This window comes from Aplysia californica, unplaced genomic scaffold (assembly GCF_000002075.1).
Source record: "Aplysia californica isolate F4 #8 unplaced genomic scaffold, AplCal3.0 scaffold00784, whole genome shotgun sequence".
NCBI lineage: Eukaryota > Metazoa > Mollusca > Gastropoda > Aplysiida > Aplysiidae > Aplysia > Aplysia californica.
Window position 1 is genome coordinate 280,045 of NW_004798054.1, and position 13,106 is coordinate 293,150.

At 42.8% G+C, this 13,106-nt stretch overlaps 1 protein-coding gene across 4 annotated transcripts in view; it reads right to left on the reverse strand.

The window, feature by feature from the left end:
- Positions 1-13,106, reverse strand: part of LOC101846538 (ADP-ribosylation factor GTPase-activating protein 2) — a 39,299-nt gene that overhangs the window by 9,512 nt on the left and 16,681 nt on the right. For 3 of the 4 annotated variants that reach the window (XM_035972660.1, XM_013088666.2, XM_005109500.3), the window contains 2 exons: positions 6,667-6,799; positions 5,367-5,591 (listed from right to left, as the gene is read on the reverse strand). In XM_035972660.1, coding sequence (XP_035828553.1) covers positions 5,367-5,591; positions 6,667-6,799 — 358 coding nt within the window. Of the gene's footprint in view, positions 1-2,498; positions 2,553-5,366; positions 5,592-6,666; positions 6,800-13,106 lie in introns of all 4 variants that reach the window. The other variant, XM_005109502.3, reaches the window with a different exon arrangement.

The following is a 13,106-nucleotide window of genomic DNA, read 5'->3' on the forward strand; positions in this document are numbered from 1 at the left end:
AGGGGGGGGGGGGGCTATTTGTTTGTTTGAAAGAAAAACCAGTGTTGGTTCCAGCTAAATGACATGGGGTCCTGTTTCAAATGTATGTGAGATATTTATTTTTTTTAATGTTTAAGTTCCTATCAAAATAACCACTCTTCAAAAGAAATCGACAGGTCCAGTTGACCAGAGTGAGGAGCACAGGACCACACAACACTGACCACTCAGAGAGACAGTCAGAGAAGTAGCAGAGCTTCTCAAAAGAAACAAACAAACAAACAAAAAGCAAACGTCCAAAATCTTCACAGGAACAAAACTGTAGTACGGTCAAAAATATATGGCGCAACTTATCCTCGATCAAATACCTCTTTAACGGGTGAATCACTGTCACCCATACTTTGCACAGCAGTTTGTAATCAATTTGTCTGAACTTAATCATACTTTTCCACAACAATTGAGGCTAGATTTAAAAACTTTTGTTTATAAATTTGTATAAAATTCTATAAATCTCCATCACGCAGAAAATGTCATTGTTCACAGCACTTCCCTCTTCTCACATACATTTTTTATATACGTATATGGCCTCCGTCACAGCTCACCAATGACACTTTATAGTGGCAAAACTTGTGACAAGAAATCAATTTTAAAGTGAACACATTTTTGCACTAAAGGTTCCCTAAACATACGTTCAATAAGCATAATGTTGCCATTAGAAACAAATGACAGACTTGCCTTTCAAAGCAATATTGCCCAGCTGTAAACTTTTTGTAATCTGCAGAAACCATCGACGGGGATTTTTTTATTAGTATTTATTAGGAATTTTCTAGAATACTTAATACAGTGTACAGGAGTTTGAACAAATGTTCACCTGTGAAGACAAATTGATATAAGTCATCGGGCAAAAGTTGGAGAATCTATGTTTGATGGTTAAGGAGATATTTGACAAAAAGTTGGCGCCGTACACTTTTGACCGCACTATACAAAGAAAATAAGTTGTTGATAGGCCGGCAGGCAGTTAGACAAAGGGTGCCATAACATAGAAGTCTTGCTGTGGATTAAATGACCGATTGTCTGACAAAAAAATCAATGCACCAGGATATTAGATCTAGTTGCCTAAAAAAACTAATTAGTATAAAACAAAAAATGCATAACATAAGTGTGAATACATGATGCACTACTAAATACGAGGAGGGGGGGGGGGGGTTAAGTTTAAGTAAGAATTTTATGGCACTTGTAACACAAATGGGTCGTAGAAGTGCCGAAGATTGGAGATATCACTAAGAAAAAGAAAGAGTCGAGATAAAGACGAGAAGTTCAATACCGATAGGAAAGGAGGAGCAAACCACATCAGAGCACCTGTCAACTGCCCACTAAAAAGGGAACCCCCCGGACAGTAAACAGGAAAGAAGGAGACACAGAGGAGACACAGAGGAGACAGAGAGGAGGCACAGAGGAGACCCTCCAACCCCAGGCAGTACAGAAAACTCTAGAAGACTGATGAGATCTATGAACATATCTCAAAACAAACTCTTGGACTACTTGTTCATAAATCTGCTATCATTTTAGTTTTCGTAAGTGTGTTAAGGTACTTACAACACAATAAGGTCATAAAAGTGTCGAAGATTAGAGGTGTTACAAGAGAGTAACAGCAAACACAAAAAAAGAAGAAGAGATATGGACGACAGCTGTCTGATAGGAAAGAAGAAGCGAACCACACCAGAGCACCCGCCAACCACCCAAAGCACAACAAAGAGAGGCAGACCACACCCAGTAGCAGAAGTAGTGCGCCTACCCGCCGCCCGCCAAGAGAAAGAAACAAAGAAACAAGTCCATGACAAAAAGTCACAACGAGCCACTCGGAGCACGAGAAATAGTAGGGGGGTGTCACCGACCAGAACCAAAATGTCCCTGTCACTTTCTGAAGGACTCTCAGAGAGATCCTGCCTTCATCCACGCTCCAGACACAACTGGAACAGTGTCAGGCTTCAACACTTTGCCCCGTCACATCTTGCCGATCGGCCATGTTTACCATCTAGTTTCTTTAGATTTTTCCCCACATGCCTTTGCCTTTGATGGAAAGGGTTTGTACTACATGTATACATCAGCCTTGTGATGGCAAAGTGTTCAGCCATTTCATTCTTTTTCTAAAATGTTGTCGGGCATAGATGGATTGATCTGCCCTGAGCAGTTTAAACAAAAGGAGGGCACTTTAGCTTAGTCTTCGTAAGTTTTACGGCACTTGCAACACTGAAATGTGCAAAAACTGACATCAAGAAAATAAACAGGCTGAAAGTGGCACCTTAGCTGGAAGAAAAGTAAAAATAACCTCTATCAACAAAAGGGGAGAAGGGGGGGGTGTGTTTCCAAACATTAAGGATAAAGAAGAAAGGCGTAAGTAAATCCAAGCCGTCCGATGCAGTATTAGTACAGGCAGAGAGAGCAAGGGGGTTTCATCAGCAGCAGCCCCGAGATAAAAAACCAAAAAACGAGAAAAAAAAGGTAACCCTCTCTCCATTTACCTGGAGCAGAGTTTACAGTGGGGGGGCAGCTGTTGCTGCACGCCTTTATTTTCGCTGCAAGGTCAAAGGTTATGGGGCCATTATTTACGACAAATGAAGTAATAAATCAAAAACCTACAACAACTACAGACGTGCAAATTTGGCTAAAATTCCCCCAGGATCTCCGTGCAGCACGTGGTGGTCTTGTCCCTTCAGGAGGCTTTGCAGTACGCATTGGTAACCCACTAACACTTTCAGAGCAAACATTTTTTTAACATCCCTTGCTGTCTTTTTTTTTTAGAATTTTACAAAATCAGGGCTGTCTGTCAAGGTGGTCCCTAACTTATGTTGAAGTCTGTATACACTAACACTTATACACAGCAACTACACACTGGAAAAACATTTTTTTGTGCTCCCTTTCTGATTTTGAACCTGAAGCTTGTACGTCAGGAGCTCTGGACAACAAGCTTCTACGTCAGGAGCTCTGGACAACAAGCTTGTACGTCAGGAGCTCTGGACAACAAGCTTGTACGTCAGGAGCTCTGGACAACAAGCTTGTACGTCAGGAGCTCTGGACAACAAGCTTCTACGTCAGGAGCTCTGGACAACAAGCTTCTACGTCAGGAGCTCTGGACAACAAGCTTCTACGTCAGGAGCTCTGGACAACAAGCTTGTACGTCAGGAGCTCTGGACAACAAGCTTCTACGTCAGGAGCTCTGGACAACAAGCTTCTACGTCAGGAGCTCTGGACAACAAGCTTCTACGTCAGGAGCTCTGGACAACAAGCTTCTACGTCAGGAGCTCTGGACAGCAAGCTTGTACGTCAGGAGCTCTGGACAGCAAGCTTGTACGTCAGGAGCTCTGGACAGCAAGCTTCTACGTCAGGAGCTCTGGACAGCAAGCTTCTACGTCAGGAGCTCTGGACAACAAGCTTCTACGTCAGGAGCTCTGGACAACAAGCTTGTACGTCAGGAGCTCTGGACAACAAGCTTGTACGTCAGGAGCTCTGGACAACAAGCTTCTACGTCAGGAGCTCTGGACAACAAGCTTCTACGTCAGGAGCTCTGGACAACAAGCTTCTACGTCAGGAGCTCTGGACAACAAGCTTCCACGTCAGGAGCTCTGGACAACAAGCTTCCACGTCAGGAGCTCTGGACAACAAGCTTCCACGTCAGGAGCTCTGGACAATAAGCTTCTACGTCAGGAGCTCTGGACAACAAGCTTCTACGTCAGGAGCTCTGGACAACAAGCTTCTACGTCAGGAGCTCTGGACAATAAGCTTCCACGTCAGGAGCTCTGGACAACAAGCTTCTACGTCAGGAGCTCTGGACAACAAGCTTCTACGTCAGGAGCTCTGGACAATAAGCTTCCACGTCAGGAGCTCTGGACAATAAGCTTCTACGTCAGGAGCTCTGGACAACAAGCTTCTACGTCAGCACAGAGACCAAATATAACGTTTTTAGTAAGAGTTTTAACTATAGCAATCAGAACAGCACAATTAGGTCAGGTAAGTGCTGGCAATTTAGAGGTGTTACTGGAGAGGAATATTACACAGACAAGAAGGAGGAGACATAAGAACGATAGGAAAGGAGGAGCAAACCACCCACACAAAATAAAACTGTCATGATAGTTTTGTGGAAACTTTTGACAAACTTCAGTACAGTCTTTCCCAGTTTTCCACTCGCTGGCATACTAAAGAATCTGTTATTCATTTTCCTGTACAAACAATCCAATCATGTTCCACACGATACAACGGTGGGTGAGGTGGGAGCTAGCCAACAGAGGGGTGGGAGGATATAGATAGATACAAAATAGTGAAAAACAAAAAACCAGACTAATCGCGACCTCAGTGCTTTCTAGTTGTATCTGCATTTCTTTTTAACTGAAAATGTGACGTCTTCTTAAGCTCACTCTTTTGTTATGAACTGTTTTCACTGTTCTAATTTGCGGGTTCGGGGGTTCGAGCCGCGGGCCTGACGCTGTGTCCTTAGGCAAGGCACTTTACACGAGTTTTCCTAACTTCACCCAGGTGGGAATGGGTACCCGGCCATAGACAGCGAAAGATCTTGTCAGTATGTTAGAGTGTTAGCGCCTATAAATGGCTGCTTGCTCTGTATGCTTCCCAGGAAGTTGAGGTTGTTTCAGAATGCTCTCAGGTCTGCTGGGGTAATAGTATAGATTGTGAAGCGCATAGAGCTTGCTGCTGAGCGGGGATTTGCGCTATACAAATGCTATCTATTATCATTATTATTATTAAAAACGGAGATACGACAAGAAAGCACAGAGGTCGCGAAATGTCCTACCACTAAATCTACAACCTCGCTTCAGAACACAGAACAACCTCGTATAAACATCTACATAATGTGTCCGAGCACTGATCTATTATACACTAGTGCAGTCAACTGGCACAGCCAACGAGCCGAAACGAAAAGGTTCCGTCCACCTCCAGGGCAGCAACAAGGAAGAAACAACAGAGGGACCCGACACGCCCACCCCCCCACACAACGTTCCCATATGGGATTTATATATGCACCTTTAGAAGAAAAAACCCCCACTGGCACACAAAAACTGATACATCACGGGATACAAGGGGCTGGAAGTACACACAGGATTTTGGGATCATTTGTGGAGCATCAGAAATGACCAAACCTTGGACAGCAGATCCACAACAAACAAACTGTAAATGTGACACAAGAACAGACGCCACGTAACATCTCCTGTTTCTGGTGGCTCAGACAGTGTAGGTCAGATATTGAGGGTCACTCTGGACATCTGAAAACTTCCAAAAATTGAAACTCAACTGTATAATGGTAAAGTTGTTATTATAAGAGGTAAGAGCCAAAATGGACAAAAAAGTCACAGAAAGAGGGAGGGGAAAGAAAGTGTTACCTGAAGGCTGGACATGACCCCGTTGGCCAAACTGGAGATCTTGCCCGCGACCTTGGTGACCCCTTGCTTGACCCCGTCCTTGATGTCCTGAAGGTCCGGGGCGTTGGCTCCGTACGACTGCTGCTGGCGCCGGCTACTTCCTCCCCCGCTGCTGCCCCCGAAGAAGTCGTCGCTGGAGATGGACGATTGGCCCTCCAGGCGGCTCAAGTTTTGCTTCACCTCGTACTGGCCGGGGGAACAGCAGAAAACAACTCTTGTAAGTCACAATGATCGATGGATCAGCACATTCTAACACGAGTTCTCTTTGCTGGTTGAACATTCAACCAAGAATGGAAAAATCCCTCTCCTTGATCATTCCCTTAATTAAGCTGATAAAACTAAAACTATCATCTAGCAGTATTCATGTAAAAGAGATTCCTAGTTTTCTTTCTCTTCCAACATGTGGCCAAGTCATGAAACAGCTGTCTGTACGGGACAAAAGCTGGGATTAATCTTGGCCTATGATATCTCCTCTTTTGACTGTAGGCACTTCACCGTCCAATAAACTCCGGCCTTTTGCCCAGAGGAGACAGGTCATTCAAAACAACTAGAGTGTTGAATATCTCCCCCCCCTCTTGTTTGCATAAGAGTTTTACAGCATTGCAACACAATCAGGTCATATAAGTTCAGAAGATGAGAGGTGCTATTAGAGTATAACACACAAATAAAAGGAAGAGAGATATTGACGGCAGATATTTGACAGAAAAGAAAAAGCAAACCCCAGAGGAGCACCTGCTAGTTTTTGTAAGAGTTTTACGGCACTTTCAACACAATAGGATCATATAAGTGCTGAAGATTAGATGAAAGAAGAGAAGAGATAAGGACAATAGATGTTTTACTTTGACAGGAAAGAAGAAGAAACAAACCCCAGCAGAGCACCTGCCAGCCACCCACAAAGGAAGAGAGATAAAGACAATAGATGTTTTACTTTGACAGGAAAGAAGAAGAAACAAACCCCAGCAGAGCACCTGCCAGCCACCCACAAAGGAAGAGAGATAAAGACAATAGATGTTTTACTTTGACAGGAAGGAAGAAGAAACTAAGCCCAGCAGAGCACCTGCCAGCCACCCACAAAGGAAGAGAGATAAGGACAACAGATGTATTACTTTGACAGGAAAGAAGAAGAAACAAACCCCAGCAGAGCACCTGCCAGACACCCACAAAGGAAGAGAGATAAGGACAATAGATGTTTTATTTTAACAGGAAAGAAGAGAGAAGCAAAGCCCAGCAGAGCACCCACCCACCACCCAGCCAGACTCACATTGTCACTCTGGTTGCCAAAGTACTGGTCCGACGAGATGGCCTTGGCGCTGCCAAACTTCTTCTGGGCCGCGTCGCCCGAGCCTGAGCTGGACGATTGGGACTCGTGTGTCGTCTTACGGCTGTACGTTGGCCTACACAGAGGGAGGGGAGAGGGGGGTAGGAGGGGGGAGAGGGGGGGGAGGGGACACACCAACAGAACGCATTAGCACCCGTGTGTCACCGAGTGGTTAGTCAAAGACTGGGACATTTTCACACATGTCACTTGAGGTCTGTTCAGTTTTAGTAAGTGTTTTACTGCACTTGCAACAAAATAAGGTCTGCTTAGTTTTAGTAAGTGTTTTACTGCACTTGCAACAAAATAAGGTCTGCTTAGTTTTAGTAAGTGTTTTACTGCACTTGCAACAAAATAAGGTCTGCTTAGTTTTAGTAAGTGTTTTACTGCACTTGCAACAAAATAAGGTCTGTTCAGTTTTAGTAAGTGTTTTACTGCATTTGCAGCACAATAAGGTTATATAAGTGCTGAAGATAAGAGGTGTTACAAGAGAGTAACAAACACAAAAAAGAAGCAGGAGAGGAGAGATCAGGATGATTGATTGATGTTTGATAGGAGCACCTGCCAACCACCCATGTGGTTAGTCAAAGACTGGATAGTTCAAGACAAGTCACTTGAGGTCTGTTTAGTTTTAGTTTCAGTGTTTTACGGCACTTGAAACAACATAAGGTTGTATAGGTGCCGAAGATTAGAGGTGTTACAAGAGAGTAACAAACACAAAAAAGGAGTAGAAGAGACTTGACATTTTCCCACATGTCACAAAAACTCTTCTCCGCTGTGATGGCCAGGGCCCAACAAACTAGTCATCAAATCGCGACCTCAGTGCTTTCTTGTCGTATCTCCATTTTTTTTTTTACATTGAAAATGTGATTTCTTCTTAAGCTCACTGTTTGTTATGAACTGTTTTCAAAGTTTAAAAAATGGCGATACAACAAGAGAGCGATGAAGTCGCGAAATTATGCTAAATTTTCCCCCCATCTTTGTTAGTGCAGCAATAGTCATGCATACACTGGGCCCCTCTGCAACAACAGCAAAATTCCCTTCCATTTGGTACTTGGCAGAAGGAATTTTGCTAGGACACCAGTATCCACTGATAAAAGCACAGTGTACAGTTTCAGAGCTAAGCTAAATCTGGGCGCTGTTAAGATCAAAACTTTTTTTAACGTGTCACAGCGCTGTGGAATCAGGCGCTCGTCAATTGTTGGGCATGTGGAGTTACTGGTATCATCTGACAGCTGATTTATTTGACTTGCTTCTAATTTTTTTTAATATCAATTTATATCGAATAGAACTCATTACATTTTCTATTGAAGGAAGTGAGGTCGCCTGGTTTCAGTGGTGAAATCAGCGAGAAAATGGCCGACAAAATATGGTAACCCCAATAGCTAAAGAGTCTTTGAAAACTGAAAAATGACATATTTTGTGCATTTAATCAATGTTTTTCAGTACAATTCACATGGAAATGTGTTTTTATATCATGTATAAAGAGGTTAAGCCAAAAAATAAAAATTCAATAAAAATGTCTTGGCGGAATATAGCCTGTATATCCGATTTCATTATTTTGACGAGCGCCTGATTTCACCACGCTGCGTCACAAATAGCTGCAAACAATATCTATCTAGAAAAGTATTTTAACGATGTTTTTAAAATTGTCATTCCGTATTTTTTAAACACCTTGTCGTGACAGAAAAAGAGTTCTTAGCTTATTTTTCACAACATTTCAAGATTAAGTAATGAATCGTCCAACGCATTTTCGTCATTTCGGCAAATTTAACTGAAAAATCAAAGGGAGGAACAAAAAATAAAAGGAGAAGTAGGAGATTTATGAGATTTAGAACAAACCAAGAGGTGAAAAAGCATTAGCAGCTCAGAGATTGCTTTACAAAATACGTGTACATTTCCCTCAATGCAAAAAAAATGCATTAGCAACCGTGACAGGCTTATAATGTAAAGCAAAATATGTTCCAGCACTATCAAAAGGCTGAGTGGGCCAACTGGTCGCTTTTAAGGACAAGCGGGCTAACCCAGATTTCGGGGGTATCCAGAAATCTTGACCTATACTAAAAGTGGGCATTGCCCTACCTACAGGAGAAGTTTGGTTTCATTGGTGTGTATATTTGTTTGGTTATAGAGAAACTCTCCTTGTCTTTCAGAAACTGAACAAGGGGCAAAAACTTTAACTTCGATTTTCTCATCAGCATTTTTTGGGATAGCTCCCTTGTGCTTAAAAGCGACCACATCATCCAAAAGCTAAGTGCACTAAATCCCGCCTCCTCTCGCTACAACAGGACAAACAGAACCTGTGTACTAGAGTACAACAGATGCACGGGTGACGCATTTCAGGGGTACTCCACACAACTACGGCCACCAGATGCAAAACAGGACGCGACAGCAATAACACAGACAAGATCTAGACGACCACACCAGAGCACCTATCTACTATCTGCCGGCCACTTCAAACACAGACAAGATCTAAACGACCACACCAGAGCACCTATCTACTATCTGCCACCCAATTCAAAGGCGAGACAAGAGACAACTGACTCCAAGCTAACCAAGTCAAAGCACAGACAGAAAATGTTGTCCCGGCACAGTTATGAGCATGACATTGATAAATCAGCCCATTTACAATTCTACTGTGCATAAGAACAGGTTAATGTCCCCCCTTTGGGGCAATTGGGAAAGTAGCGAGGAAAAAATCATTTGCAAGAAAAACTCTGAGGTACTTTGAGAAGACTGTGGACCATACTTGTGGGTACGATAACCACGAGATAAATTCCATGCCAGTTTCACTTTGAATCGATTTTTGTTGAAAAACAGTAAGAAAAAAACATAGGAAAAGCATCAAAAGAGAATGAATCATTTGCCAATTCACTAGCGTCGCAAGAATGCAAAGCCACTGGAACAAGACCACCGTTAGGTACAGTTGAGGAAACAAACAAGGAAAAGAAAAACAATCTTATCCTCCCGCGGATGGCGAGCAAAGATTCAGGTAAGTTAGGAAACAGTTTCAGATTTACGTCAGATTTGGCCACTATAAGGATCCTACTAGTTGTAAAACAATACTTGGAATAGGTTTAGATGAGCAATGAGCACGTTCAATATTTCCCCCTTAATTCACACAGCCCTGAAGAAAAAGACAAAACGTGATTCAACTGAACAGGGATGCCATTTTGTGTTATTTCTGTGTTTTTCACCCGTTATTTTGGGCATCGTTCGTGATGAACTTTGTTTCATTGTTGAACTGATAAGATGTTTTGTTGCATTTATTGCTTCCTCCCATGCTAAATCTAATCTCGAAAAAATTGTCAGTTATTTTAACTAAAGTCCAGTGGCATCCCTGGCCGAACCTTTGGGAACAGAAGTAACTATCTCTGCACAGCCCTGAAGGAACAGACAAACTACGTGGTTCAGTGAAGTAACTGTCTCTGCACAGCCCTGAAGGAACAGACAAACTACGTGGTTCAGTGAAGTAACTGTCGTCTCAGCACAGCCCTGAAGGAACAGACAAACTACGTGGTTCAGTGAAGTAACTGTCGTCTCAGCACAGCCCTGAAGGAACAGACAAACTACGTGGTTCAGTGAAGTAACTGTCGTCTCAGCACAGCCCTGAAGGAACAGACAAACTACGTGGTTCGGTGAACCTTTTGGAACAGAGACAGAACCCAACAATCTCAGCCCAGCATCCTGAAGGAACAGACAAACTACGTGGTTCCGTGAACCTTTTGGAACAGAGACAGAACCCAACAATCTCAGCCCAGCATCCTGAAGGAACAGACAAACTACGGGGTTCGGTGAACCTTTTGGAACAGAGACAGAACCCAACAATCTCAGCCCAGCATCCTGAAGGAACAGACAAACTACGGGGTACGGTGAACCTTTTGGAACAGAGACAGAACCCAACAATCTCAGCCCAGCATCCTGAAGGAACAGACAAACTACGTGGTTCAGTGAACCTTTTGGAACAGAGACAGAACCCAACAATCTCAGCCCAGCATCCTGAAGGAACAGACAAACTACGTGGTTCAGTGAACCTTTTGGAACAGAGACAGAACCCAACAATCTCAGCCCAGCATCCTGAAGGAACAGACAAACTACGTGGTTCAGTGAACCTTTTGGAACAGAGACAGAACCCAACAATCTCAGCCCAGCATCCTGAAGGAACAGACAAACTACGGGGTTCGGTGAACCTTTTGGAACAGAGACAGAACCCAACAATCTCAGCCCAGCATCCTGAAGGAACAGACAAACTACGTGGTTCAGTGAACCTTTTGGAACAGAGACAGAACCCAACAATCTCAGCCCAGCATCCTGAAGGAACAGACAAACTACGTGGTTCGGTGAACCTTTTGGAACAGAGACAGAACCCAACAATCTCAGCCCAGCATCCTGAAGGAACAGACAAACTACGTGGTTCAGTGAACCTTTTGGAACAGAGACAGAACCCAACAATCTCAGCCCAGCATCCTGGCTGGCCGTCAGAGAGACGGGTCACTAGAGACAAACAACACCGGTCTGAACCAGGGGAAAAACAAGGGATTCAAAAGTCAGTTTGTCACCAATCTTTTTTATTCACGAAAAGAGTAGGAGGCAAAGACAAAAAAAGGGTACAAAAAATTGCATAAAAGTCGGCAGACCAACGACTTCCCATTCATAAAACCCTTTCTGACAAGCTTGAGAAACAGATACAACGTACAGCTGTTAAAAACAACAACAACTATATTTTAAAAATCTGATAAACTTGAGAAACAGATACAACTGATTAAAATAACAAATTACATAAAAATCAAAGAGAAAATATTCCTCTTTCCTTCCTCAACCCGTCCCTAAAACATCCCTGGACAAGATGTGAGCGTGTGAGAATGTGTTTTTCCCTGAGAGAGGAGAGACAGAACAAAAACATTGACACATAACAACTAAGACAAGTTGCGTCGCCCAAAAAAGTAAAAAGCAAAAATTTGCAAGGCACAATTCACGCAGAATTCAGTTTGAGCTACCAACAAAGGAGTACTTTAAATCAGGCCAAATAAAAGGAGACTAAAGGAATAAGTGCCGTTTAAAACAAAAGAAAAGTGGAAAACAGAACCAGCGAATCCACACACCAGCAAAAGGCAGTGTCGGGACAAGAAAAGTGACCAGGTCAACCAAACGTGAGGTGGTAACAGAATCTGAGCACATCACCACGGGTAGTAAACATCAAAACTAACAACAAAACTTGACAACACATGATATAAAAACTATACAAATAGTGCACAGCAAACCCCTGAGCCAAGCAAATGAACATTTTAGAAAATGAAAGTTTAAAAAAATACCAATGGGTCAAGTGAATGATACGTCAGTCACATAATATATATAAAAATTACGTGAAAGCATTTAAAAACACACCGTCCTATTGGCAAAACACACCATGGCAATCAATATGTCCCTCTGTTACACACACCATGGCAATATGTCCCTCTGTTACACACACCATGGCAATATGTCCCTCTCTTAACTTAACCCTATCCGTACGCCCTGTGGTCATTTTGCACCCCCGGGGTTGTATTCTTCACACTTTAGAAAACTTCTAGTGTGAAGATCTCTTTGAAACCTTCAGTATTTCTCCAAAATCATTTTGGCAGACTGCTTTACAAAGCGTGCAGATCAGATTAACGAGTAAATTTCCTCTTTGGAAAGTGGTGGCACAGAGTTCCCCACGTCGTAGGTATACAAAAGTAAAACATGACGTTCGGATAGGGTTAAACAGACCGTGGCAAATGTCCCTCTGTTAAGACACGGAGCTTACTTAAGCAAGCCAAGAACCAGAGACAGAACACCATTGATGGTGTTCATGTTTTCTCAACCTTTTCCCACCACGCCATTCAGCACGACCTGTGCTCACAATGACTCCATCACACAATATCAATAGCTCAAACGCGCTGTCAAGCATAGATGTGCATTTCATAAATGCATTTGTTATTATTCTCTCCATCATCATCATTATTATTACTATCCCCATTATTATCATTATCTAAGCCTATTTCTACCTTCAGGATTTATCATCAGCATAATTGAGGCGTAGGCAAATCTATAAAACCAGAAAAATAACAATTTCCATAACTTTAGTTTTACAAAGAGAAGCTTCTGACGTTCTTGTTGTTTTTCTTCCAAATAGATCATCTCTCTCTCCCACCTCAACTGTATCTCCCATTCAGTTGCTGTTTACACCTCCGGCCTAAATAAATAGAACCCTATTTTGCAGAGGGTTCGTGGAAACTTCTAATGTGACAAGTATCATGAAGAAGATGAGCAGAGTGACACGGATTTGTTCCTTATAAATTGATGCCGTCTTTAGATGATGGCACTGTGTCTGTCTTTTCCTCTTTACCCTGTTATACATTGGGGGG